Genomic DNA, 25885 nt, shown 5'->3' on the forward strand with positions numbered 1-25885 from the left:
TACTATTGTTCATAAAACTATTATTTTTATTATTTAGTTTTCAATTTATATTCTCCTTGTCAGCTGATCTACGTAGCGAAAGGCAACACTAGGCAATGCAATATAATCTGTGCATTATATTTAGTGACACTTTAATTTAACTAATTTAATGTAACATTACATTTCTCCGTCGAAATAAACCTGATTGTCATTTACACAGATAGTAATTCTGAAGAAGATTTTTTTTTGCGATTTTATTTCAAACAATCAAAGACAAAACGCTTAAGATATATTCTGTCTTTAAGCTAAATTGGAATCACATTTAAGTATTTTCTAATAAATTAAATAGTATTTTGAGCACTATATTCACTATACAGTCTTAAGCCGAGGAGACATCCTACTGCATAGGATCTGGTCTGCAAACGCATCCCGACTCAACTAGTACATAATCTTGCCCTGTTAACGTGACTGGTCCTAGGGGTAGGACCAGGAATAAATACGGTACATAAGTTTGTGTACACGATCCGCGAACTACGGAGCATTCACTTGATCTGAAAGAAAAAACATTCTATTAATACAGACATGTCTTGATTAATGAAAGGGCCGGATTTAAGGGAGGGCTCAATTTAACACTATCCTACCCACATTAGATTTCTAAGAAAAAAATATCACAATTCCGCCGAGTAAATAAATTTAATGTAATGTAAATAATTATGTTGTTACAAGAAATGTTATTAGTTTACAAGTAAGAAAAAAAAATATTATTTGGAAAATAGTCAGGGTCCTCGACTCTTTCCTCCCTGACATAGTTAAATTCAAAATAAAATCTGTCAAAGTCGTAATCTATTAGGATTCACAGATAATATAGGCAGAATAGTTAGAGATCACTATATAGTTTTAAATTAATTTAAAATTCGAATGCCGACCGGCAATTGGGCCGCTGGATGCTAGATAGTCTCATTTTATATAAGAAGTATAAAAGCTATTTCTTCTACCGTCAAATATTATCTCCCAAGAGACAATACCTTGTCCAATTATACATTGGCTTCAATAGTCTTCAAACAAAAACATTAACTAACAACTCTTAAAAGTCCCAGTTAGCCTAACGCAGGAGGCCTTTTGAGTGGCTGTTTGTTTGGATACACATGTGATTAGTAATTGTATTGTCATTATTCTCATAACTATTATTGTACAAAGAAGTATTATGTTGCATACAAGTTATAATTTGAATATGACTTGCCGTGATATTTATGGATTTATTTATTTTTATTGGTTTAGTAGAATACATTAAAACATCCCGGACAATTTTCTGTTATAAAATAGAATAAAACGTCGATATTAAAATTGTGCATAACTCACTCGCAAACTTCAAAAACGACTTGTTGTAAAAGATCTGGGAATTTCTGAACGATCGTCACCGGCTGTCCTGATGTAAGCGAGACACCATACATTGGTGCAGTCGTGTTGTACCGGGTTCGACAGAGACGTGAACCTCCGCATGTGTTGGTGTTGCCCGGAGTAAGGCCGGGTAGATTTGTCGCTCTTGCTGGAAAACGATGAAAATGAATAAAGTAATTATATATCCTTTATGAAAATCGATGTATTCATACACATGAAAAACGCGCCATTTTTTATTGATTGACAAGACTTTTCTAGAAAGAAGACTGTTCTACTTGATCTATATACTTTACTTTATAAATATGGATGCGGATGAGCAAATGGGCCATCTGATGGTAAGTGACCACTACAACTATAACAATGGCACACTATAACAATGGCGCTGAAAGAATTGTTAACCATTCCTTACACCGCCAATGCGCCCTTAACCCAACCTTGGTAACTAAGATGTTACGTCCTTTTTGCCTGTAGATACATTGGCTCACTCACCCTTCAAACCAGAAAAGAACAATACTGAGTACTGCTTTTTGGCACTAGAATATCTGATATATAAGTGGTACCTAATCAGACGGTCTTGCACAAAGTTGTAAAAAATCAATTTCAAATTCTGTATGGTAGCATACAGAATTTGAAAAACTTGTTGTTTTATTCAACATAGAAACCTCCGTGCGCTTTGATACTTTCGACGACCAGTCGTGAAGTTTAATTATTTTACATTATATTTAAATATATTACTATAAGTAGGTACGCAATGTTTACGAGCAAGTTTCAAGAGGAATAAATTTCAGTGCTAATAAATTATATTTGTACTCCAAGTTGTCAAAAATCTACCCAATCAATTAAAAATGGAATTAGTTAGGAATTTATTGAAATCAAATTAAATTAAAATCGATAAAAACACTCCTCCTTGATAAAACCGGTATAGATAAGCGTGCAGCATCATAAATGGTAGCCGTAAAAGTGCGTTTATAAAGCTCCATCAATCTATCAATAATCAGGCTATTCAATTCTCATTATATTCAAGAACAAATGGTACCGGTAAGTAATATTGAAATGTCTTGTTAAGCCATAATTGTTTTAATAGCAAATTAACGCTAATTGCAGCTTATAGCATGTGATGTATAACGAGAACAGTTATTACACAGAAATGCACACCATAATAAGAATTTTAATAAGACGCTGCAGCGACTCACATGCAAAGCTATATCTTCGACCGGTTTTTAAATATGTTCTTTGTTTTATTTTTAAAATATACACAGAAATAAAAAGAGTATCGTGAAACGTTTCTTTTTCAATTTTTAAAAAAAGCTGATTTAAAGATTAGACAAAGATTTAAATATAGAATAAGAATCCTACAAAAAATATACTAATGTTATTTGTATATTTAATTTTCCTGTTAATAAACCTCCGTTGTAATCTTTAGTACTTTTCTTCTTCTTCGAAATTAATTGGTAATATATATATGTTGTGTAAAAGTTATATTATATCTTCTTACCGCTTCTATTCCCGCTCGAAGCCTTAGTGACACCTTCAGTGTAGCCGGCGTGTGCGTCAAGAAGCGCCCGTCGCATTACCGAAGGGTCGAGGACCCGCGCCATTCTGCCTTGCCGACTCTGACCCCATGTCGATTTCAACGCCCGATTCACAAGATGTCTTAAATGAGAAAAATATATCGCAACTGTTAAAGATTTTAATTCTAGTGAAACAAAAGGTGCTTATTATTATAATTAATATATATATTTTTATACTACATAAGCAAACTCTAAATCGATCTTTATATAAAAGGGATATAGACCCGTGTAGTTTAGATTTATTATACTTATAATATTAACAATCGGGGGTCCGTATGTCTATAAGAGTAATTAATAGTAATAATTAGGTATTTTGAACTTGTGACTAAAATATTAAATAATTTTATTATAACTTTTATTATAAACCCATGCATTGGTTGTAATAAACGTCACGCAAAAAACATAAATTTAAATTGAAATACACTTTATTGTACACCACAAACAACACGAAACACACAGAAAAAAAAGTAAAACAAAATTAGTAAAATATAAAAACGAAAAATAAATGTTGATTACGACTGTTGTACAATGGGCGGACTTATGGCTAATTAGCCATCTCTTCCAGACAACACTATATAACACGTATTTTACATTTGCCGACACTTATCGATGGCGACGACGCGCGACGCAGCGAAAAAACTGATAAAAAAGACACAAACGGCGACTACCAAGAAATTCTGGACGAGAGAATGGAGATGACACCATCATGGTGATTCTTATCGAATACTATTCAGACCAACCTGGGGATCAATAATCCCACTAATGTGAAATCAAACACGAAGGGCAACTGAAAACTGGCACATCATATTAAAATTATGCAGAAGTAAAAATATACAGGAACATCAGTCTATTAAAGTCGATCAAATAATATAATCAGCAAAGGTGTGGACCATAGTCAACACGTCTGGGGAGAGTGGATAAAAAAGAAACCAATCTACTAAGCCCAGGAACTACGAGCCTGATTTGAATAATGATTTTTTTATTCGATAGTCTGTTAATTGATAAATTTTAGAGCTATTGGGTATATTCAATAGATTTATTTATAATATAGTTATTCGGACGGATAAATAACTTGATGGTAAGTGGTCACCACCGCTGATAGAAATAGGTATTGTAAGAAAAAATAGCCATTCCCTCCATCGCCAGTACATTACTGACCTTGGAAAGTAAAATGTTATGTCCCGCATGTGCCTGTATTTACACTGACTGACTGCTTATGATTACTTAAAAAAAAAGAGTTTATTATTTAATAGATTGATTACTATTCGAATTGATAAAAGATTTCTTATATGTGATAGATAAAATATTTACGAAATTTAGTATATCTTTGATTTTATATAGACTCTATTATATTGTATATATAGTAATCTAAGATAATGTAGTGCTAACCATTTGTGTCGTCATAATAGAGCATCATCATTGTATCTATTAAAAATATATAGTTATATATATTGACATAGGTACCAATAACTTTCACAATCTTAATCACCTTCGTCTTCATCTATACTTTCCATCAGGTGTAATGGAAGACAAACGCCTATTCCATTACTACAATAAAAAAATAAAAAAAAATATTAAAAACAGTTTTATGTTTGTATTTTGAATTATATAATTCTATCTCGTTTCAGTAAAAAATACGCTACATTTTTGTACTTTATTGCAATAAAGTGAAAATTGTGAAAGCAAGTGATTATAAGACGTAAAGTAAGTTAGTATAAAAAACAATAAAAAAAAGAAAACCAGTTGTATAAGATGTTTTTAAACAAAGCGATTTCCCATAAAGTTGATTTTATTCGTATTAAAAAAAAAATGTTAAAAAGTAAATTTTAGTTCAACGTTGCTATACAAAAATTATTACTAACTTTTACTGACATTTACTGGAATAATATTACGCTTGAATTGCAAGACATGACATGACAGAGTAAAATTGTTTTAGCGCATCACAATTTACTCCGACACAAGCTAGACAGCTGTCAGACGTAATCGACTTTGATCATCGATAGATGGCGTCAAATGCGATTATCCCACGCTCAGCCTGAAGCAAACAATCGCTATAAATAGCAATCATGTTCAAGTTTTATTGTGAGTGTACACTAAATTATCCAAGGCATAAGTTTGGTGTAACGGTTTTATGGGAAATCTCTCACGAACACGTAAAATGAGGATAAACACTTCAATCGAAATTAACGGGACTCGGGTTCTGATCGCTCGTTTATTTTATCATCAACAATACTACGTTGATTGGGACATTATATTTAAAAATCACTTTTTCTGCAAATCTGACAATGTCAATTGAAGCTTTAATAAATGTTATTTTTTATATTTTGATTCTTGCATGCTCATTGTCTTCATCATCTACGTCTTCCACATCATTTGTTTCTGGCTCCAATTTAATAAAGCTGCAAGAAGGTATGATGGACTCTTCCAGCAGCAATTGTTCAGAATTTTTACCAGATTCCTTTTCTTCTAAGGCGGTCTGTAAATCACTCTCAGTGACAAGATGATCGTACTCGTTTTTCGTCATAAACGTAGCTAAGCCTCTCTTCGGGTTGTAACCAAAAACAGATTCGCTTGGAGTTCGACGAATATGGACATTAAATGTATTATTTAAGAGATATTGAACGTACTTAACGCCTTGATACCATTTTAGGGACGAATTTTGTTTATACCAATCACGAAGCATTCTCAGTATATCTTCATTTGATTGTCCTACAAAATCGTTTTTATTTCGACTAGCTTCAGCACACACGATTTTAATATCTGGGAACGCCGTATACATTCGTCGGCATATTTGTTTCGTTACATAAATACCATTCTTTGACTGTAATATATTTGGTGCACCAAATACTAGAAATATTTCCAATAGAGCATCGACGCTTTCATCTATGCTTATAGTCTTTAAGGGTTTTAAATGAATAAATTTCGTAACAAGATTTCTGTACACCATAAGACATTTGTAAGTTTCGCCAGCTACAGTTGTAACGTCTAATATGTCCATTTGCCCTCTCGAATATATTTCTGGATACACTTTGCTATCTTCTTCCACACTCTCTTTCACGTCGGTATCAGATGCATCATCAGTGACAACTGGTTCTAAAGGATCTGGCCCTACCTCGATTTTTAATTCTACTTCACTGTTCCCGTCACTTGCATCTATTTTTTCTTCATAATCTAAGCTCTTAACCGTTTTACTTCGTTTTATTACTTTATTCTTGCAACCTTCGCAAAGTGACAGGTAAAGCATTACTATTGCAGTTGTGATATTTTTGTACTTTGGTTTTATAGCGTACATCAAGCGTGTTCTGCCCGCATGGTTCATTTTTAAATGATATTCACGTATGATGTCATATATCTCTTCTAGTTTTACAAACATTTGAGGTGACTTTTTTGCATCACTATGAGCCATGACGAGTCTATCGCCCTGTGAAGTTGTAATCAGATTATATCGTTTTAAACGCCGATAATCCGCCGGGTGTTTCTTGACTTTTGTTTTCGCCTCTTTAACTTGTTGAATAAGCCGTGTATATTTTGCCGCTGTCATTAGGAACGTATTCGGCGCTGGCTTGTTTAATAATAATTCATGAACTCTCTGGTAAAATATCTCTCGATTTACATCGTTTGCAGACATTACGTGTGAGTCACACCTTCAAGTAATTTAACGTAAATAAAATTCTAGATAACTGGACTTCTTAGCATCATAAATACAAGCGTTACATAATAAAAGCAAGTTATTACGCGTATTAACCTTTAACAGCAAAATGTACACTACACGGAATGCCGGAGTCGAATCGTGACGTTATCGGGTGAAGACGGAAAGAACCGAGCGCGTACGAATGCCACGCCGGACAAAGAAGGATATTGACTAAGCTAAAGCTCTCGCTCACACATAATCCAGTATGAGCGCGTTTTGTCCATTTAACTATCGAACCGGTCGATGTCGTGTTGACATTACAGAACATTTGCTACATTGACTCTTATCGTTATAAGTTCATGGTCTAAAATAGTATGAAGAATAAACCAAGAGTGCTAAATTATTAGTCTACATAATATTATCTAGGTCTCCTATTAAAGGGAAAATCAATAATTTAGTAACGTTATTTGATCTACTTGCTGTATTATTAACGTTGGCGCTCACGTTTATGTGTTAAATCACCAATAGTATTAAATTCATAACTACATAATATATGTCTGTATAATATCTATGAATATGTGTTTTTCACTTACGTCTTTTAACATAATAGGTATTTAGTTATTGCATATGAATAGTGTTACAACCTAAGTAGGTAGTTTTTAAATATAATTATGTAGTATGCTTCTGTTACAATTGTAAAAAAGATACTTGTTACTTAGGTAACATGATTTTGACGTCTGTTTTTATCACTAAAGTGTTAGAAGATTTGATATACTTGTACTTTAATTATGTGGAAGGTTGATATTTCAACAACATAACAAGTAATTATTTTTTATCGTGATAACGTTAATGGATAACGTAGTTACATGTGTTAGGTAGGTAAATATGTATACTAAACTCAAATATTCAATTAGATCTCCGTATCTGAGATTATCTGATTGGTTTGACATTGACCATTTAATTAGGGACCTACTTAAAATAGACTTTTTTAACGTTGAATCAGCCGAGAATGTCAGTTAAGATATTTTTTAATTTATCGAATTAATAAGAGTAACGTTCCTAAAAAGAAAACAGCAAATAGGTATATATTTTGTTCTATTCACAAATTATATTCAAAAAGTTTATAGACGCTTTATATTGTATCTAACTAAAATTTTAAATAAGGCTACCTTAGAAGCAACCAACATTTTTGGCATTTCTTATTATTATACTAAATATTTATAATTATTGGCATTTATTTACATGATTATCAGCCCAATAATTAAAATAAAATATTTTTTAATCATCCAGTTGTATCGCCGCGGTTATAATAATTGCGATGGTACTTTTATGTCCGTCATCTGATAGAACTTCCCAATTTTAATCATGTCAAACGTACTAACTCATAGTAATGACATATAACCTAAAAACTAAAAAATAGAATATGTCAATTTGATTTATTGACCGTCAAGAAATGTGTCAATCGTTCTTAGCAACGCTTTTCTGTAGTTGTTAACTACCTAAGTATAAATCTATTACTTTTATGATATAGGTAGGGCGGGCAAGTGGGCTACTTGATGGGTGGTCTCGACCGTCCATAGACAATGGCGCTGTAAGAAATATTAACTATTTCTTACATTACCCATGCGCCACAAGCCTTGGGAACTAAGATGTTATGTCTCTTGTGTCTGTAGTTACATGCTCATTCAATTAATAATTAATTTCCCTTCAAACCGGAACATATACAATATCTGATAAGTGGGTGGTATCTACCCCGACTTGGGCTTGAGGGCTTGCACAAAGCCCTACTACCAAGTAAAATTCAATCTATTCACTCACGAATTACCTTTAATTGTTAAATTATTGTTTTATGGTGTTTTAATAAAATAAAACTAATAAATATAATCTATTTTTTCATTTGCTTTTCTCTTAGTCGTCTCAAGCACGTTAAGATATTTTTTAATCAAGAGCGCACTCACTAATGCACGCCGATAATAAATTAAAGTGGAAGTTTATAGTATACTTCGTTATGTAGGTAAAAGCTAAACAAAAAGTATCACCCGCATATCATGCTCTAAGCGTGCTACTTTTTATTTTCCTTCAAATATTGAGCCGTGGGTATTAAGTTTGAAAATAAATTTGTAATCTTTTTCTTTAAAATTCATTTTAGATTCAGAAATGTCCATTCAGTTGTAAAAAAACTATTAATATTGAAAGCAAAGATGTATAAATGTAATAAACCGTGTTGATCGTATGGTATGCAGTACATGTACAACGTACTTTACAACTTATTTTTAAAATCTGAAGAATAGTAAGTACTAGCCGTTATTAATTAAATTGAAATGAGCCCAGTGGTTAGAACGCGTGCAACTTAAGCGATGATTTCGGCATCAAACCCAGGCAGGCACCACTGAATTTTCGTGTGCTTAATTTGTGTTTATAATTCATCTCGTGCTCGGCGGTGAAGGAAAACATCCTGACGAAACCTGCATGTGTCTAATTTCAACAAAATTCTGCCACATGTGTATTCTGCCAACCCGCATTGGAGCCGCGTGGTGGAATATGCTCCAAACCTTCTCCTCAAAGGCAGAGGAGGCCTTTAGCCCAGCAGTGGGAAAATTTACAAGCTGCTAATGCTAAAAAAATTAAAAGAATATGAAATGTAGTATGGAGCGTTACCTGGGATAGGGGGTGCCATCAGGACCTGGACAATCTGTTCCTTGGAGTGCGTCTCCCCATGCATATTTTAATTTCGGTCCACAGTCTCCCACCACGCAGACAGCTATTGTCGCCTGTAAATGCCAAAACAATTTCAATTTTTATTTTTGAATAAATTACCTACTCAATTTAAAAATCTTATACTATTTGTATAATGAACATAATATGTAAATGTTCATTAAAAAACTCAATAAATGTAACATTATGCCGGTTAAATAGGCTAAATTCAAATATAGGCTTTAATAGTCATCCAAAATACATTTACGGTAAACATAAAATAAATATGAGTCAGATTTACAAATATTGGACTAATGGCTTTACGATTCACATATGTGTTTTCTAGTTTTCGATATATTTTTTCTTTAAACCGGTAAATTTCAAAAGTTACAATACGTATCTCACAGACAAATAACCAGAAAAAACATTACTATCTCGATTAGACGATAAATAGTGAAAATATAATCAAATCAAAACGATTAACTATCGATAGTCACGCGAAATCGTAAGATCGTGAGCTAGTCAGGACGGTATGTGTGTCGTGGCCCCATAGCACAGTTCTGCAGTCCAAACAATACCTGTCCTTTCATGACTATCTAACCGGTTCAATATTTCCCACAAAATATAATTACGTGAACCAGCTGGTGCAGAAATAAAAGATATACCGTAATATCTCAAAATATTTCCGTTACACTCGTATCAAATTTAAACTTATTTTAAATTATATAATTTATTAAAAAACTTGACATTTCTCGCAACAAGATTAAAACGTTTTCTTAGAATATATCATTCAAATAAAGTTATTATAAAAAAAGTAAATAATTATTTCAGTATCGAGATGTGATATAATCTCTATTCCTCAACAATCTGTGAGAAAGGGATCAGCAGAAGTCGATGTTTTTACTGTATATTCAGGAAAAGTAATGTAGTGATGTGCGGTGAATCGTAAAAGCCCTCAAGAAGAAAGTGCCAGTGTCACATTTCTAGGTCAAGTGTATATGACATGTCATTGAACCGCTATTGGAAACTTAGATAGGTGTCAGGTGTAAATTAAGTTCAAAGTTATAGCTGTAACACTTAATATTTTAATTTTAATAAATTTCACTTTGTGTACTGTAGAGTTATGAGTAAATTTTATCTTTCGTAATTAATATGATGATTACCTCTCGGCACAAATAAAAAGCCAAATATAAAATAAAAAAAAATAATGATTGACGTTTATTCTTTTTTTTTTTCATTGATATTTAGTTTAAGGAATAAGTTAAATATGAAAATTTGATTAATGTCATAAACGAATTAACTAAAACTTTAAAAGGCGGGTCGTTTGACTTGTATTGAATATTATAAGTATTTAGAAGAAGGCCGGTATAATAAATAAATATTGGGTTAATAAATGGTTGATATAATTTCAATAGCAAATTCATTCAATGGTATTATAATATTATTACCCAGTAATTAGTAAGGGAATTGCATAATATTCTTGTCAGTGACGGTAAAAACTTACGCAATAAACAATACCAGGGAATTAAAACCTAATTATTATTCTCATTGAAAGATCCCAATAGAATAAAATAATCGGATAATACAAAAGTGAAAATAGTTTAAAGAAAAAGTAGCGAAAGTGTCTAGCGGTCACTTAGGTCCATTGTATGGAGATCACGTAATGGGCGTTATTTTTCGATTCTTCAATTCCTAGTCGGTATATTGAATGGGAACAGTTTGACGGAATGGTAAAGGTTTTTTTTATAAAACAATACTATGGCTATATCTGTATAAAAAATATTAAACTATAATCTACAGTTCAAAAAGCAAATGAATTACGAAAAAAAAATATACGGATATAAAAGTTTTCTTGTAAGATTATACGGTTAATCCTCAATTGTAAATTCGTTCTATAATCACTGATGCAATATTAATGATTGAAGTTTAATTTTAAATAGCTTAATATTCCTATTACAAAAATTACAAAATATTACGTAGTTTTCTCTATTAATTATTATATGTATAAAACCAATTAAAATTATGACAGATAAAAATAAAAAAAAAATTAATAAAAACGGAACGTATTAGTGTATATTTATACTTATATTTTTTATCGTTTAAAATAATTATAGTAATTTCGCCAGATATTGAAAATTTTGTAATTTTAACTTCATAATAGTCATACTTGATACTCATACTTAATATTATGTTATTAAAAAGTTCCGTATATGTGTGTTCAAACAGAACAAAATTTTGTATGAGTATGATAAGCTATCGCACGTATTTCGTGGTTTTAAATTGTTTATAGTGTGTAACTGTTCAAAGCAACATTTTCGTGATAAGGTTAACATTTCTCTTTTTCCTCAAATAACATTTTGAGCATTTAAAAATAAAAGGATAAATAAGAATGTTCAGTCATAAAGAAACTTACTCTGGAATTTTCAATTAGATTAGATTTCTTGTGAATATTTAAAATTTATATTTTGGGTGCGTTGTGCATATAAAGTTCAATTTAATTTCGGCTACGACAAGTAGGAGCGCAGGTATTTGCTCTCTAATTCTCTATCTACTAAAATCAAACAGAGTTCAGGTGGTGGGACAAAACCAACTTCTGAGCTTTATGCAGCATAATAATAGTTTCTTAACAGAACCGAGCAAGGAGGAAAAGAAATATTATCGTCGTGTAAAAGAAATGAGAAATTTAGTAACGTGGTCAAAATCATCTGAATTAAAAATATACATATTCAATTAATTTATAATATTAAGGCAATTTAGTTTACCTATTAGATATTATATACAGATTCAGAAAGATCCTTATTATAGTTAGGCGTAGTGTTTCTTACTAGGGAACAAAAATCATTTGACGAACCGAAATATAGCATACACAATATTTACGAGTAAGTCATCCCAACTAAGTTGTACTATATAAAAAGCATGCAGTTAAATTGAAAATTTTCTTCATAGTTGTTAAATATATCGAAAGTATTTTAAATCAATTACAGTTCAAACTTATTTTTGGTTCATGGCAAATTATCTCGAGGCCGGCGGCCTTCCACAGAAACAACATAATTATGTTATGTACTTAAGACTTCACATGAATGGCAAGTTATGGTTCATGATCTCGGTCAGCAACCTTTGACTAATGACACGTTAATGTACTTAGACGGAGAAGAGCGTGTTTATAACAGTAATTTTATGATAACTTCACCCGCATTTTCTTGCTTTTTTTTCGTATCTTCCTGAACGGTTCGCTCTCAATGCATAGACAATGAGTCAGTCAGCCATGCTGTATGAGGAGGTGATTATTGAATTCGAAAAAAGATTACCAGATTAGATACATTAAAAGTCGATTAAAATTATCTAACTACTACTTAGTGCTATGTACCAATACCCAATACTATTAGGTCTATAAAAAAACGCTTATAGTCTAAATTGGGTACAGTACAATCTATCATTTTATATTTTCCGTTCTAGTTTAGGAATAAAATTATTGCACATAAAAAGACGACTAGTAATAGTAGATCGTCTCTGCGGCTAAACCAGTTTGAATCTAGAAAGAAATTTATAAAATATCCAGTCCACGTTTTTAGTCTTATTGAGTTGTGATAAAATAAGAAACTATACATTTCTTTGATTATTTATGAATACCATATAAAAAAATAATGTAAAAGTAGTCTATCGCATAATTTTCTGGGGTGTTTTAATAATTATATTTAAATATTGTGTATTCATTTCATTTATGTTAAATGGCGTAATAACATCAGAGATATTTTTTTATTCTTGGAAAATATAAGAAAAACTAGTGTATTTTATGTATAACTTACCAAATAAAAATAGATTAAACTTTTAAGACACATTTTGTAAATAACAGATATATTATCACTAAAAATAAAAATATTTGAATACTGCGGCACACTTATATGCAAAATTATGTCCGAATGTGAAAATAATACATTCGCGTTAGTAGAAGGGCGTGCGGTCGGCGCACTGCCCGCGCAGACAACAAGTGGTGTTCATTATAACGGGAGTTCGGCCGGGAGTCCTAAGTGCGGGCGCGAGCGCCTACTTTGCTTCCGCGACAACCAATCTCTCTGGCAAGAAATTTGAAATTAGCGCCATCTATTCAACTATGACGTATCTTTCATTCAATACCGGTTTTTGACGTTTACCGATTAAAAATGACAGCTACACAAAAGCAAACACCACAAAGTATAAACGAAACGAAACAAGAAACAACATGGCCGCATGGCCCGGTGACAGCGGCTATTCAGAAATCAATACAGAGAATAATAATTCAGACTGCTTTTTACCGAAAATAGTCGATCAAGATAGTAATTGTGATATAAAAAACGAACTATTTAATAAGGATTCTGGAAGTTTCTTTGGTTTCGATAAAAAAGTCTCACGGGACAGTGTGACGTCGAAAATCGAAATTGAAATATTATCGTAAGTTTAACAATATATGATAATATTTTCTTTCTATTATCATGCTTTTAATAACTTTGGAAAAATACCGCTTCTTTTTGAAAAACAGTTGAAGCGATCAGCTGTTTGTCAATATGATCACATTTCTCTTTCAAACATACGAGAACTTGTATTTGTGGTCCTTATCCCACTATTACATTTTTGGGCATTCTATTTTGGTACATTACCATCACGATGCGGTTTGAATATCCTAATTTTGTGTTCTCTAATGACTTGAGTACATTCTTTAGTAATGATCGGAAGGTAACTGATATGCCATTTACGAAAATGCTACAAAGATAATAACATAATCTATAACATGAAACTTGAAACGCATTAACATATATTAACAAACCATAATGCTTCTAATCATTTGTTTACAAATATATTTTTCAGCTTAATTAAACGAATCAACATAAATCATTCGATACCCAAAACATTTGTGAGTAAATCCAAAAAGAATTAAATTATTTTAACTGCTAATATGTTTTATTATTAACTTAGTAATTCATAATTAACATTTACTATAATATTGCCTTTCCAGCAGTAACAATGGGGGTTTCACAGATCTATCTAAACCAAATATCAATTTACCAAAGTCAATTATGGATAAAAACAAACGCAAACTCGAAGACAACAATGCAAGATATAAATGTGAATATGATGGCTGCGAAAGGACATACAGTACGGTGGGCAATTTACGCACCCACATGAAAACTCATAAAGGTATATACCCTGTAATAAATTATATCTATTAAATTTTGTAGATCCTTCCTTAATAAATAGAGCTAATTCCTAATTATTTGAGATAACTCTTTATATAATAAGTATAGATTTATAATTGAAAATGAAGTAAATTCCAGAAACCAAGCAATTTGTTGTATTTTTCAATTACAGGTGAATATAGGTTCATATGTCCAATGCAATCGTGCAACAAGGCATTCCTTACGTCATACAGTCTAAAGATACATGTACGAGCTCATACAAAAACAAAACCATTTGCTTGTAACATCGGAAGCTGCAATAAAGCCTTCAATACACTTTACAGGTTAGCTTAAACATACTCTAATATGTGGAATCTTGTTAGTCAAAAATAGAAATTATTAACTTTGTGACAGCTGTTGTTTTGGCATGTATCATGTTTATTTAATTTGTAACAATATGTTTATGTCATAGATAAATTTATTTTTTGTTTAAAATTAGTATTAGTGTCAGATTCTGTCTCAATAAACTAATCTCACTGTACATTTAATTAAATTCTAAATTTAAATATAAACACATATATCAATTAAAAAATACATTTCAAATAATAAAATTCAAATGTAATCATAGTCATGTTCCTATTTTAGTCTTAGTACTATTTACAAGTTACGAATAGAAACCTGCCGCCTACACATCCTGAGTCATAACATTAAATACTCCAAGGCCTGAACTTGACCGTTTTTTTTTCATTCATACATTTATTACGCAATACATAAAGGCTGAATTGTTTTTAAAATACGAATTTCTAAACAGAAATTGTGCTTAAGTAACTGATTTATGTGCAATTGGAAGAATGCCAATTCATGTTTCCAATAGTACATTCTTAACCATTAAATTTTAGACTGAACATTCAATATTCACTTTTAAGACTTTACACATAAGTGTCGTAATAAAATGTTTGTTAACAATTTATGATGTACATAGTTTTAAAATCCTTGTCAGAAGACCTAACTGTATTTTTCTTATGAATCTATTTTAGTTTTGTGATCTTAGATTGTGGATTTATTTTTATTGTATTATGAATCTTTCATTATGAACGTTGAAATGTCACAGAACATAAATTATTTTATGTTATTATTTATTTGTTGTAGAGTGACATGATGTTATTTATTATCTTGGGCTTGACATTTGATTTATTTACACATGGCTTAATCACATAATCTGTTCCATGTCATTTATACTGGCAACTGTCACTCACATAAAATTTTACTTTTTAATTAAAAATAACATTCGAATTTAAACAATCAACCTTTTCTCAATTTCAGACTAAGAGCACATCAAAGACTACACAGCGGTGACACATTTAATTGCAAAGCAAACGGCTGTACAAAATTCTTTACAACACTGAGCGATTTGAAAAAACACATTCGAACACATACACAAGAAAGACCATACAAGTAAGTCAGATGTTATTTACATTATTTAATCACAAAATCCTCATTACTATCAATTTACTCAATGTATACAGTGAAATTTTGCATATAGATAAAAAAAGTAGACTATATACTTTATATTTCAATGGAAAATAAAAGTATTATAAAATTTACAAATTACTCTTTTGGTTTTGGTCTATTTGTATTAAGTGTGTGGTGTGCATTGATTTTCTACCTTATTTGCCCTGTTTTACGAAAGTGTATATATTGTAGTGTTGCTAATATTCCTGTTTTCACACTATCTAATATTATATAATAACACTACATATATTACTCATCTAATTAGCTTTAAAAACTGGTCAGTTGTTTACTACAAAGCCACTAGAATCGTTCGGAAGTAAGTAATTGGTTATTTGTTATTCAGATGCGTAACGGACGGCTGCGGCAAGTCGTTCACGGCGTCGCACCACCTGAAGGCGCACGCGCGCACGCACTCGGGCTCGCGGCCGCACGCGTGCGCGAGCGCGGGCTGCGGGCGGCTGTTCGCCTCCGCCACCAGTCTCAGGGCGCACGCTAGGAAACACCAAGTGACTATATACTATATTTTGCTTACTTCATTTTAAATAGGTATAAAAAAATTAACAGAATCGAGATGACGCAGTGGTAAGAACGTGTTTTTATATGCAGCAGCATTGAATTTTTATATGCTTAATTAGTGTTTATAATTCATCTCATGCTCGGCGGTAAAGGAAACCATGCCAGATCACATAACAACATTCCTTGTACTAAAAACAAATAAAAAAAAAACAAACCTTGGACTCAAAGAGAAAGGATGCAACTCCCAACTGTAAGACATTTACAGTATGTTACTTTACTTGCTTAAATTGTGTTCATGACATAACTATAAAAGAGTATAATAGAGAAAATACTTCATTCATTCCGGTTTTAAGAGGCCTATTAGTATTTATATCATATATATTTATATATATGATATAAATACTAATAGGCATGGTTATTACAATACCAATTTATTCTAATGTTCTTATAATAAATAATAAAAAATGTAATACACATGTTTTATACTTGGTCTTTAGTAAATAAAACGTGGATAGGCATTTTTTTTAAGATAATTTTAGTCTTTTTCACAATGCAAGCGGCAAATATTAGCAAAAACAGTTATTACATGATTTTTTATTCATTAAAGTATTTGCATAAGTTACTGCTTTTGTTGGTTTCACACAAGCGAAAATGAGTAGTTTAGTAGAATTTCATATATTTTATTCAACCTATATTTATATTTTAGTTTAAATCTAATAATTAACTATTCAAATAAATTTATAAATATAAATTTTGCAGATGGAAGCCGATACACCGACTGTTGAAGTTATTGAAAATGAACCAACGAAAACCGACACCGACATGATGAAATGGGACAGTCTACTCGAATCTTTCGGTAGGATTACTACCGAATCGAACTCCACTGACGGCAGCTTGGAAGACATAACAAGTGTCAATCCACTCTCTAACAACAATATGGATATAACAGAACTGCTTTTTAATAACTCAACTAACGATTCTAAATTCTCTAACACTAATAACATTGCTGTAGATTACGATTTGAGTAACCTCGAAGTTCTCTCTCCGTTTAATGTAGATAAAGTAATTAAAAAAGATCCGAGTTACAACAGTTGGGTAGATGTTACCAATATACAGCCGGATGTAATGCAAACGCCTAAAATAGAGATTAAACCGAAAGCAATGCAGTTAGCATTAGCCAATGAAGTCGAAGTGCAAGCACCGTGGATAGACGTGACCGCTTTAGCGTCTTCTATACAAGAGACACCGGTTAGTATCAAAGATAATACTCCGGAAAGCATATTTACACTAGCGACGTTTGTTCCCACGCATATGCAAAGTTACATAGACCTTAATCCTGAAGTTATTCCGACCGCCAATATTATATCACAAAGTTCATTCGATTTAGATACACCAAATATTCTTGATGTCAGTGATAAAGTCTTTAATGACAGTGAACTTGTATCGAACCTTGATCCGGATAAAATCAATACAGATATTGAATTTATTAAAAATCACCATCAACCAATCGACGATAGGACATTAAACACTCCTCCTCCGAGTAAGGTACAGCAGAATATAGAAATAAATCCTGCTAACTCTGTCTCCTTCAATACCGAGTTAACACTTGAAGATACGCTGCTATTTGATAATGAACCCCCATCCGATATGTATGTTGTACGAACGGAGAATATATTTGGTAAAAAAGCTAGAAATTCTCTAGAACAACTGGCCGCTGATGCAGGTATCTGTTCTTGCAAGGAATGCAAATGCAGTCCAAATAATGGTGAATGTAGAAATTGTCAAGAACACGAAACGCCGGGAAAAAGTGTTTGCTGTGATGATAAATGTTCATGTGTTGATTGTAAATGTAACCATGCCGAAATGAAATGTGCCGTCGGTTGTGGCAAAGCAACGGATACGAACCACAACACATTTCTACACTATCATAGACGACATAATAATTCAAATCTTGAAGATTTCGGTGTTTACACACATGAGTGTGATGAATCGTTTCCGAATATTATTAATAGTATAAAATGTTCTTGTAGTGAAAGTGAATTGAATAAAAGTACGAAAACTGATCGATGTTGCGGTTCCAATACTAATACAAAATCATGCTGTGTAACAATATGCTTTAAGAAATTAGATGCTTTCAAGCAGTTTCTATCAGAATCCGATTTGTTAAATGCTCTCAAACTGCATAATTTCAACTTGACCACAGGCTAACTATAATGCTTATTAGAAAAACCTTCTATTGCATTTAATTTTGTACAAAGCATTCAGTTCCTCATTCAATGATTGTTATAAAAAATATTTTGTTAATTTACAGATTTTTAAACGAATTTATTGTTAAATTCAGAGAATTTATTTATCATAGTATTTATATCATACATTATTTTAAAAAATTAAGTTGGTCTGTTAATTAAGAAGTATTCTTGATTGCCAAATAAAGAAAAAATACATATTACTAAACTACCAAAATAATTGTGTCCAAAGATTAGTGATATTTTATGATAAACTTTTGAACAAATTTGATATAAATATAAAATCTTGCCATAGTTAAACACTAGTTAGAATCAAAAAAGATATTTATAGAATATATATATATATATATATACAATTTTTTATACTTTATACACATAATAAGTCTAGGCTGATGTTTTACTGTTGACTATAATGGTCAGTTTATATCCAACAAAGCTCATATAGAGCAACTTTGTCAATTTATTAATGCAATTAAAAATAAAATGCCATGATATGGTGCCATATATTTAAATATTTTTAAGATTTATGAAATGAAATGTATTTTATTTAAAAAAGAAAATTATTATTATATATTATTGAGTAATATTATCACAAAAGTTTACATTTGGTGCTATTAAAGCTGGATCCAGTGCCTTAAGTGTCGTTCATGTACTTAATTTGTGCCTGTACATATTAGATATGAGATTTTTAAATAATTATTTATAAGAGAGCAATAATCAAATGCTGTAATCTCTAGTCTGTGTAACAAATAAAATGCTTTTTTAAATTATGTCTTTTATTTACAGATTTTTGGTAGTTGTCACTATTGATGTAATTTTTCTAATCATTTAAAGTTTGAATAAATAGTAATAGTTGAGTTTCTTACCAGTTCTTCTCAGTAGAATTTACATTCCAAATTGGTGGTAACTGGTATTAAATTCAATCTTGTAAAATGTCAATTCAAAAGTATTTTATTGAATAAATTGTTTAGTAGTCTTTGTAAGCTTATAATTCACAGTATTATTTAAACTACATGATTATAATACAATAAAAGTAAAGTGAAGAGCTCATACTTCATGATGTATTTATGTCAGCAAGACCCGACTTTACATGCAAGATGAATATCTGATTTTGTTCACTATCACCTTTAGACATAGGCATTGTAAAAAACAAATTGTTTATGAGTTAATTCAAACTATTTATACCAAATTAGTATCTTTTAAGTTCTATTTCAGAGTCAGGTGAGTTTTTCAGAACAGAATAGAATCAGTATTGTTTTAAAATTAGGCATTGAAATCAGAATTTGAGTGCATATTTGTGTAATTAAACCAGCAGATATTTTAGATTAAATTTTATTTGATACATTCAATTATTAAATGCACAAATATATTTGAAATACAGTCATATAATATAAAATAAAATATTAGATTACATTCTAATTGTTCTTAAAACTAATGTCAGCGTAGACTTATATGATCTAGCGTCGGAATACAGAGGAAAAAAGTGGAAATTCATGTTTTCTATAAAGTTCCCTCAACGTCTTTTCTTTTTGTCATGACGCCTGGCACGGGACACTGTGGCACGATGGCCGGGAGATGATTGCTCGGAGCTGCATTCATCGCTATCAGTATAGGCCTATGGAAAAAAATTACAAATCTAATCTGACTTTCTGACGCTTCTTGACTAAAATTATTTGAAAAAAAAAGAAATACCTTTTCATATGGATGTGGTTCACTTTGTTCGTCAGTTAACGTTACACACGCTAATAAGCATACCAATTGAAAAGCTGCACCTATGTACAAGCCATAACGTATCACAGTACTCATCATATCTTCAGCAAAAATTTCATTCGGAATCATATTTCTTCAATTTGCGCAGGTGTAGCTGGGACTACGTGGTGTTTAAAACAAAATTTAATCCCAGAAAAGGCCTTATTTTATTCAGTAAAACGACCTTTTTCTACACGAAGCGATCAATAAAATACACTGGATTTTGAAAAACAAAGCGGTCTGAGTTGTTTACTGTCAAATGTCAAGCTTCAGTCGATGACAATCATTTTGTATACCTATTAAAAAAATAGATGACAAAATGCGCTAAGGATTACTCTATACTACTACTAAAATTACTTTGCAAATTAAACAAAACCTATTTATTTGTTTTCTTCAAATTTTAGTTTTTGATGGTTAAGGTTGAGTTATCCAGAATTATAAAATTATCGTAACAGGTGGCAACCCCAAAAGAAAATGTTAACTGTCAACAAATTTTGGCGGGAACACGGTGGTCGAAAACGAAATCAATTATTATTTCTCCCTCTCATCTCATACAACGTGTTGAACGTTTGTGTTTAGTCCACTTATTTATTATTGTGTTGTTGTAGGTTATGAGTTAACAAAGAGTCTACTACTATAATGCCTTTAAAATTAAATTGAGCCTGTAATCTCGACCGTATCGTTCAATCCTCATCGTGTCTTCTCCACAAATAAAAGCCACATTAAAAAAAATAATCAACAGATAATGAAATATAATTAATAAAAATTTGATTGACGATATAATTAAATTAAACTAAATCCTTGACTTTGATATACCGTACAAGTCGACTGAAGTCTGAACTTTGATTAAGTAAACAATTAACGAGTTACAACGTTTGACAAGAATTCGAGTTAAGTCAATATGAGTTACCAGTAGCTTAATAAATTAAAAGGCAGAACCATGAAATTAAGAATTATGTACCTTTGAATGAAAATAAATTTATTGCAGTATTTGTTACAACGCAACGGTAAAATCAACTACGAAAGTAATTTATCTAAGGAATCTGTTTCAAAATCTGCTGACATGGTATAATTAATTGTAAAATGGATTTAGTTTTTAAATGTAAGTAGGTACAATTTTGAACGAAAAATAATCAAATAACTTTGTTGTATCATATTATTATTTGTAAAGGTATAATTTTGTAGTTATTGCGGTCCTACTTATCGCTGAATCAGCAGCTAAAAAACATAGAATCTTTACCTTTACAAATAATACGCATGAGACGCCTTTGAATGCAAATAATATCATGGATATGAATGGAACTCTTAGAAAATCATTCTTTGTGGTAAGTTTTTATTTTATTCAATACAAGTTTACGTCTGCTAATTCGCTTGCTTTCGAGGGGTTGGCTCCCAGATATTAGGTATAAAAAGTAGGCTGTGTCGTTCCTTGGTGGTCAAGCTTGTTTCATACAAAATTTCATCAAATTCCAGAGATTTGGCCTTAAAACAACAACAGACCAACAGACAGAGTTACGTTCACATTTATTATATTGATATACATAACTTTGCTGATTTGATGATTTGATGTTTGTACATACATCAAATGCTGCCACATCGCACACGCCGTCGAGCAACATGGTGGAATAAGATGCAAACCTGCTCCTTAAGTGTAGGAGAAAATTGCCCGACTATAGGACTTAATCGGAATTATTAGCATTAGCAGCCTGTAAATTTCCCACAGCTGGGCTAAAGGCCTCCTCTCCCTTTGAGGAGAATTTTTGGAGCATATTCCACCACGCTGCTCCAATGCGTGTTTTTGCGGAATACACATGTGTCAGAATTTCGTTGAAATTAGACACATGCAGATTTCCTCACGATGTTTTCCTTCACCGCCGAGCACGAGATGAATTATAAACACAAATTAAGCACATGGAAATTCAGTGGTGCCTGCTTGGGTTTGAACCCGAAATCATCGGTTAAGATGCACGCGTTCTAACCACTGGGCCATCTCGGGTCTCATAGGAATTATAACATTAATTATTTTAAAGACTCAATAAATTCTTCACCATAATATTCACTATATGTATATTCAATAAACTATATAATATTTAAAAAAATATATAAATCTTGTTCTACATGTATCTACTAAATTAAAAAGTTCTATGTTCACCAATTCCATTTAGGGAAGGCTATTTTTGTATTTTGGCTCTAACGGTGGGATGAAACTTATTTAAAATTCTAATATAAGATTTGATCCACACACCGTAGTACTAGGTAAATAAACGCATGTAAAAAAGAAAGTACGCAATATGTACTCATATGATTTCAATATTTTAACTTTTTTATTTATGGTTTTGTTTTTACGAATTATATTAAGAATTACTATATACAAATAATCTTATAGTATTAATATATGTTGGAAGCATGCAGCCCTTTCCGAGCCAAAAGAAAGTACTGTATGTTCCCCAATATCAGCTCTGATGCCGCTTGGTAAGCTGGCTCTGGGAGCCGAGGGCCACAGCTTAGAGGAACTGCTATCAGCTATCGGTGTTTTCAAAAAATCTATGGTCAGTACTTTATAAATAATCCTATTTTGTTATGTTTGTAACCTTTCCAGTTCTAGTGAACTTCTTTCAAAGGGAAACTATGTCCTGGTTACATTTGTATACATAATTATGATAAGAAATTAGCAGAATCGACAGCAAACATCGCCTCTACCTCTTGTCAGTGTTGACTTTTTTATTATGCTTGTTGATGATTTCGTCATGACCGATTTATTTAGGACATATTATCGCGCAAAAGTGTGTGTACAAACATAAGTGCACTCCCTTTACCCACACTCTCATAATCCGATGCGACGGCAAATACATCAAGAATGAGTTCAGGCGCAGGATCAACGACATTATATGCTTTTCGTTCTTGCGTTACACTTCCAACTACCACATTGTGGGCTGGTATTGTAAAAAACCCAATGACTTTTTATCGGGCTGACCTGGAGTTTGTCCTTAGAATCTTAGGATCTGTGACCTTATAGCCACTGGACCAACGAACTGCCCGTTGTTTAGTGCAGACTGAACTACCGATGATAATATATATTCATCACTGTTTTTGATTGTTATTTTATAATAGGTTTTCTCAATAGACCTGAGATATATTGTTGTACCAGGATAAATATCTACCAAATATGACGGTTTTACCCCAAACTCGTTCGTTATAACTTTCATAGTGTTGTTACGTACAAAATGACTAATAATTTTATCACATTAAAAAACAAAGGTCAATGAGTCTTTTAACTGTAGAATTTCGTAAAATTAGTAACTGTAAAATCTATTTGTATCGTTTCATAATCTAAGCGTAAAATGTATTAAATATCTCAAGATCAGATCCTATCTACAGATCTCAAGTCACTTCAAACCGCTAATACTTGAACTCCGCTACCTTCCCGGTGTAAAGTTGGACATAGCCAGCAAACTATACATATCAACCAACAGCCGACTCCATAGAGCTTTCTCAGACCAAGCCAAGGATATATTCGATTCTAGTGCGGAGAAAATAGATTTTCAGTATCCGACGTATGCAGCTGAAGAAATTAATTCCTGGGTAAGTTGTTATTAATAATGTTATAATTTCGTATAAATTAGGTGAATTATGGTGAATGGAAAACAAAGATTAATGCATCATGTACCATCACCTGGATGGTACATGGTGCATTATAATGGGTTCAATATCAGTCGGCAGTGTTCATGATATAATGGTCATTAAATCCGCTTGACCGATTAGAGACAGGATATTCCAATAGACAAAATGTGTACATGATCATTTGTATTGTATATTCAATTGTTTTAACAGACCGATGACTAAGCCGTCAGACATGAATTTATTGAGGGAAAATCTTAACAACCAATGGTTCGACTTCATTCAAGTTGTCCTGATCACACTTATTAAATAATTATGTATTGCTGTGTTTCAGTATTGAGATTGTATGAGCCAGTGTAATTACTGATTCTAGGAACAGAAAAGCTTTGATTTCGTTTTCTGTCTATTGGGTTTATGTGGGGATGGCTTTAAAAACAAAGCACGGGGCTGATATCCAAAACCTCTGATATTTCGAAGGCAGACTGACCATTTTAATACGTTTCTTTTTTTTAGCATCGGTAACTGTTACGTAATTAGAGTAATAAATTCGTGCTTATCAAAATAATTTCCTAATCAAGAAGTCATTTTAAACTAAGTAGATGAAATTTGAATCATAAGCATTTTACATTATTACAATGTTGTTCCGTTATAGTTGTAAACGTGATGAATTACCTATGTTTTTAGTACAGATTTGACCAACATTTTAAAAAAAATACAAGAATATGATCTATTTTTTAAAATTCTTTTTTTAAATTACACCTGATGCGAAAAAAGCGGCGATAGTCACTAAAATATAATACAGGATTGTACTACTTCCAAACTTTATTCTCATTTGACTTTTTTACATTTAAGGTCTCCTTACAAACCAATGGCTTGATAAAAGATATTGTCAGTCCAATAGACGTTCCGCCTTCTACGTCTTTAGTACTGGTCAACGGTGTATATTTTAGCGTGGGTATTGTTAAATTAAACTGTTATTATTTATACTATCAACTAAATTAATTTTGACACCATCTTCATCGATGGAATTATGTTTTATATACATTGTTTTGGTAATTCTGCCAGAAAAAAAAGGATTTCGAAGAATTTAATAGAATGCTCGATGTGAGCTCTCTAACCGGTGGTTACTTGGTGGTTTGTAACCAGCCCCGGGGTTTTTGAACCGCATAGTATTAATTACGTTAATACAAAAAAAAACTTGAATTTAATTTAATTTAATGACACCATTACCAGGTTGACGTCAATGAGAGCATAGCTCTTCTTTGACGGAATCAGGTGTACAAAAGATCTGATAATATTAAGATCCTCTATATTTTATTACGTTTAACTTTCTAGTTTAAAGTAATAAGAGTATTTTTTTTTGTTTTATAGAGCTCTATACTACTCTTATGAATGTGTTAACGAAATTGATACCGATTTTTACCGATTATTTTGTTAGCGTTAAAATCTCAATTGTTCGTAGGCATAATCAGATGAATTAAGTATATCTGTATTTTAGTGAATGTTATTCCTGATTTCAATCTTAGGGTAAATGGAAAGACAACTTCGATAAAGTAAAGAACATGACATTTCATTCACCGAACGGCCAAAATACCGTTCCGATGATGATAAAAATTGGACATTATAATTACAGTGTAAGCGATGCATTGGGAAGTCGGGTAAGTAAAATACATCACATATATTTGTTAGTTTTTCTGATAAAGGTAGGTGGACGAGCAATTGGGCCATCTGATGATAAGTGGTCACCGTCTCCCATAGACCATGGCGCTTTAAGAAATATTAACCATTCCTTACAGCGTCAATGCACCACCAATCATAGGA

General features: G+C 31.8%; 3 protein-coding genes across 6 annotated transcripts; 1 reads left to right on the forward strand and 2 right to left on the reverse strand.

Annotated features, from left to right (window-relative positions):
* Window positions 1–266: 266 nt before the first annotated feature.
* Window positions 267–13290, reverse strand: LOC125063918. Its single transcript, XM_047670618.1, has 5 exons — window positions 13080–13290; window positions 9238–9350; window positions 2873–3030; window positions 1339–1525; window positions 267–530 (listed from the first exon to the last, which is right to left on the reverse strand). Exons 1-5 carry the CDS (start codon window positions 13110–13112, stop codon window positions 377–379), a joined length of 645 nt encoding a protein of 214 aa, XP_047526574.1. The 5' UTR covers window positions 13113–13290; the 3' UTR covers window positions 267–376.
* On the reverse strand, window positions 4926–6727 carry LOC125063917 (KRAB-A domain-containing protein 2-like). The gene has a single exon (XM_047670617.1). It carries the CDS (start codon window positions 6574–6576, stop codon window positions 5266–5268), a length of 1311 nt encoding a protein of 436 aa, XP_047526573.1. The 5' UTR covers window positions 6577–6727; the 3' UTR covers window positions 4926–5265.
* LOC125063916 (zinc finger and BTB domain-containing protein 24-like) lies at window positions 13290–19464 on the forward strand. 4 transcript variants are annotated; one of them, XM_047670614.1, is made up of 7 exons: window positions 13562–13701; window positions 14116–14161; window positions 14264–14445; window positions 14617–14767; window positions 15747–15878; window positions 16279–16441; window positions 17211–19464. In XM_047670614.1, the coding sequence occupies exons 3-7, from the start codon at window positions 14325–14327 to the stop codon at window positions 18657–18659; spliced, it is 2016 nt and encodes a 671-aa protein (XP_047526570.1). In that variant the 5' UTR covers window positions 13562–13701; window positions 14116–14161; window positions 14264–14324; the 3' UTR covers window positions 18660–19464. The 4 variants fall into 4 exon arrangements, with proteins under 4 accessions (XP_047526569.1, XP_047526568.1, XP_047526570.1 ...); XM_047670615.1 differs by lacking the exon at window positions 13562–13701 and adding an exon at window positions 13921–13983; XM_047670613.1 differs by lacking the exon at window positions 14116–14161 and having other exon boundaries at window positions 13290–13701; window positions 14267–14445.
* The last annotated feature ends 6421 nt before the right edge of the window (window positions 19465–25885 follow it).

This window comes from Vanessa atalanta, chromosome 5, assembly GCF_905147765.1.
Source record: "Vanessa atalanta chromosome 5, ilVanAtal1.2, whole genome shotgun sequence".
Lineage (NCBI taxonomy): Eukaryota > Metazoa > Arthropoda > Insecta > Lepidoptera > Nymphalidae > Vanessa > Vanessa atalanta.

Bases quoted from the DNA above. Each gene is read 5' to 3' on its own strand.
- LOC125063917 (XM_047670617.1), bottom strand. From the start codon at position 6,576: ATGTCTGCAAACGATGTAAATCGAGAGATATTTTACCAGAGAGTTCAT.
- LOC125063918 (XM_047670618.1), bottom strand. From the start codon at position 13,112: ATGTGTCTTAAAAGTTTAATCTATTTTTATTTG. The intron at 1,526-2,872 runs GTAAGAAGATAT...ATCGTTTTCCAG, and splicing joins TTCGAGCGGGAATAGAAGCG to CAAGAGCGACAAATCTACCC. The intron at 531-1,338 runs GTGAGTTATGCA...TTTTTCTTTCAG, and splicing joins GTCGTTTTTGAAGTTTGCGA to ATCAAGTGAATGCTCCGTAG.
- LOC125063916 (XM_047670612.1), top strand. From the start codon at position 13,493: ATGGCCGCATGGCCCGGTGACAGCGGCTATTCAGAAATCAATACAGAG. The intron at 14,768-15,746 runs GTTAGCTTAAAC...TCTCAATTTCAG, and splicing joins GCCTTCAATACACTTTACAG to ACTAAGAGCACATCAAAGAC. The intron at 16,442-17,210 runs GTGACTATATAC...TAAATTTTGCAG, and splicing joins CGCACGCTAGGAAACACCAA to ATGGAAGCCGATACACCGAC.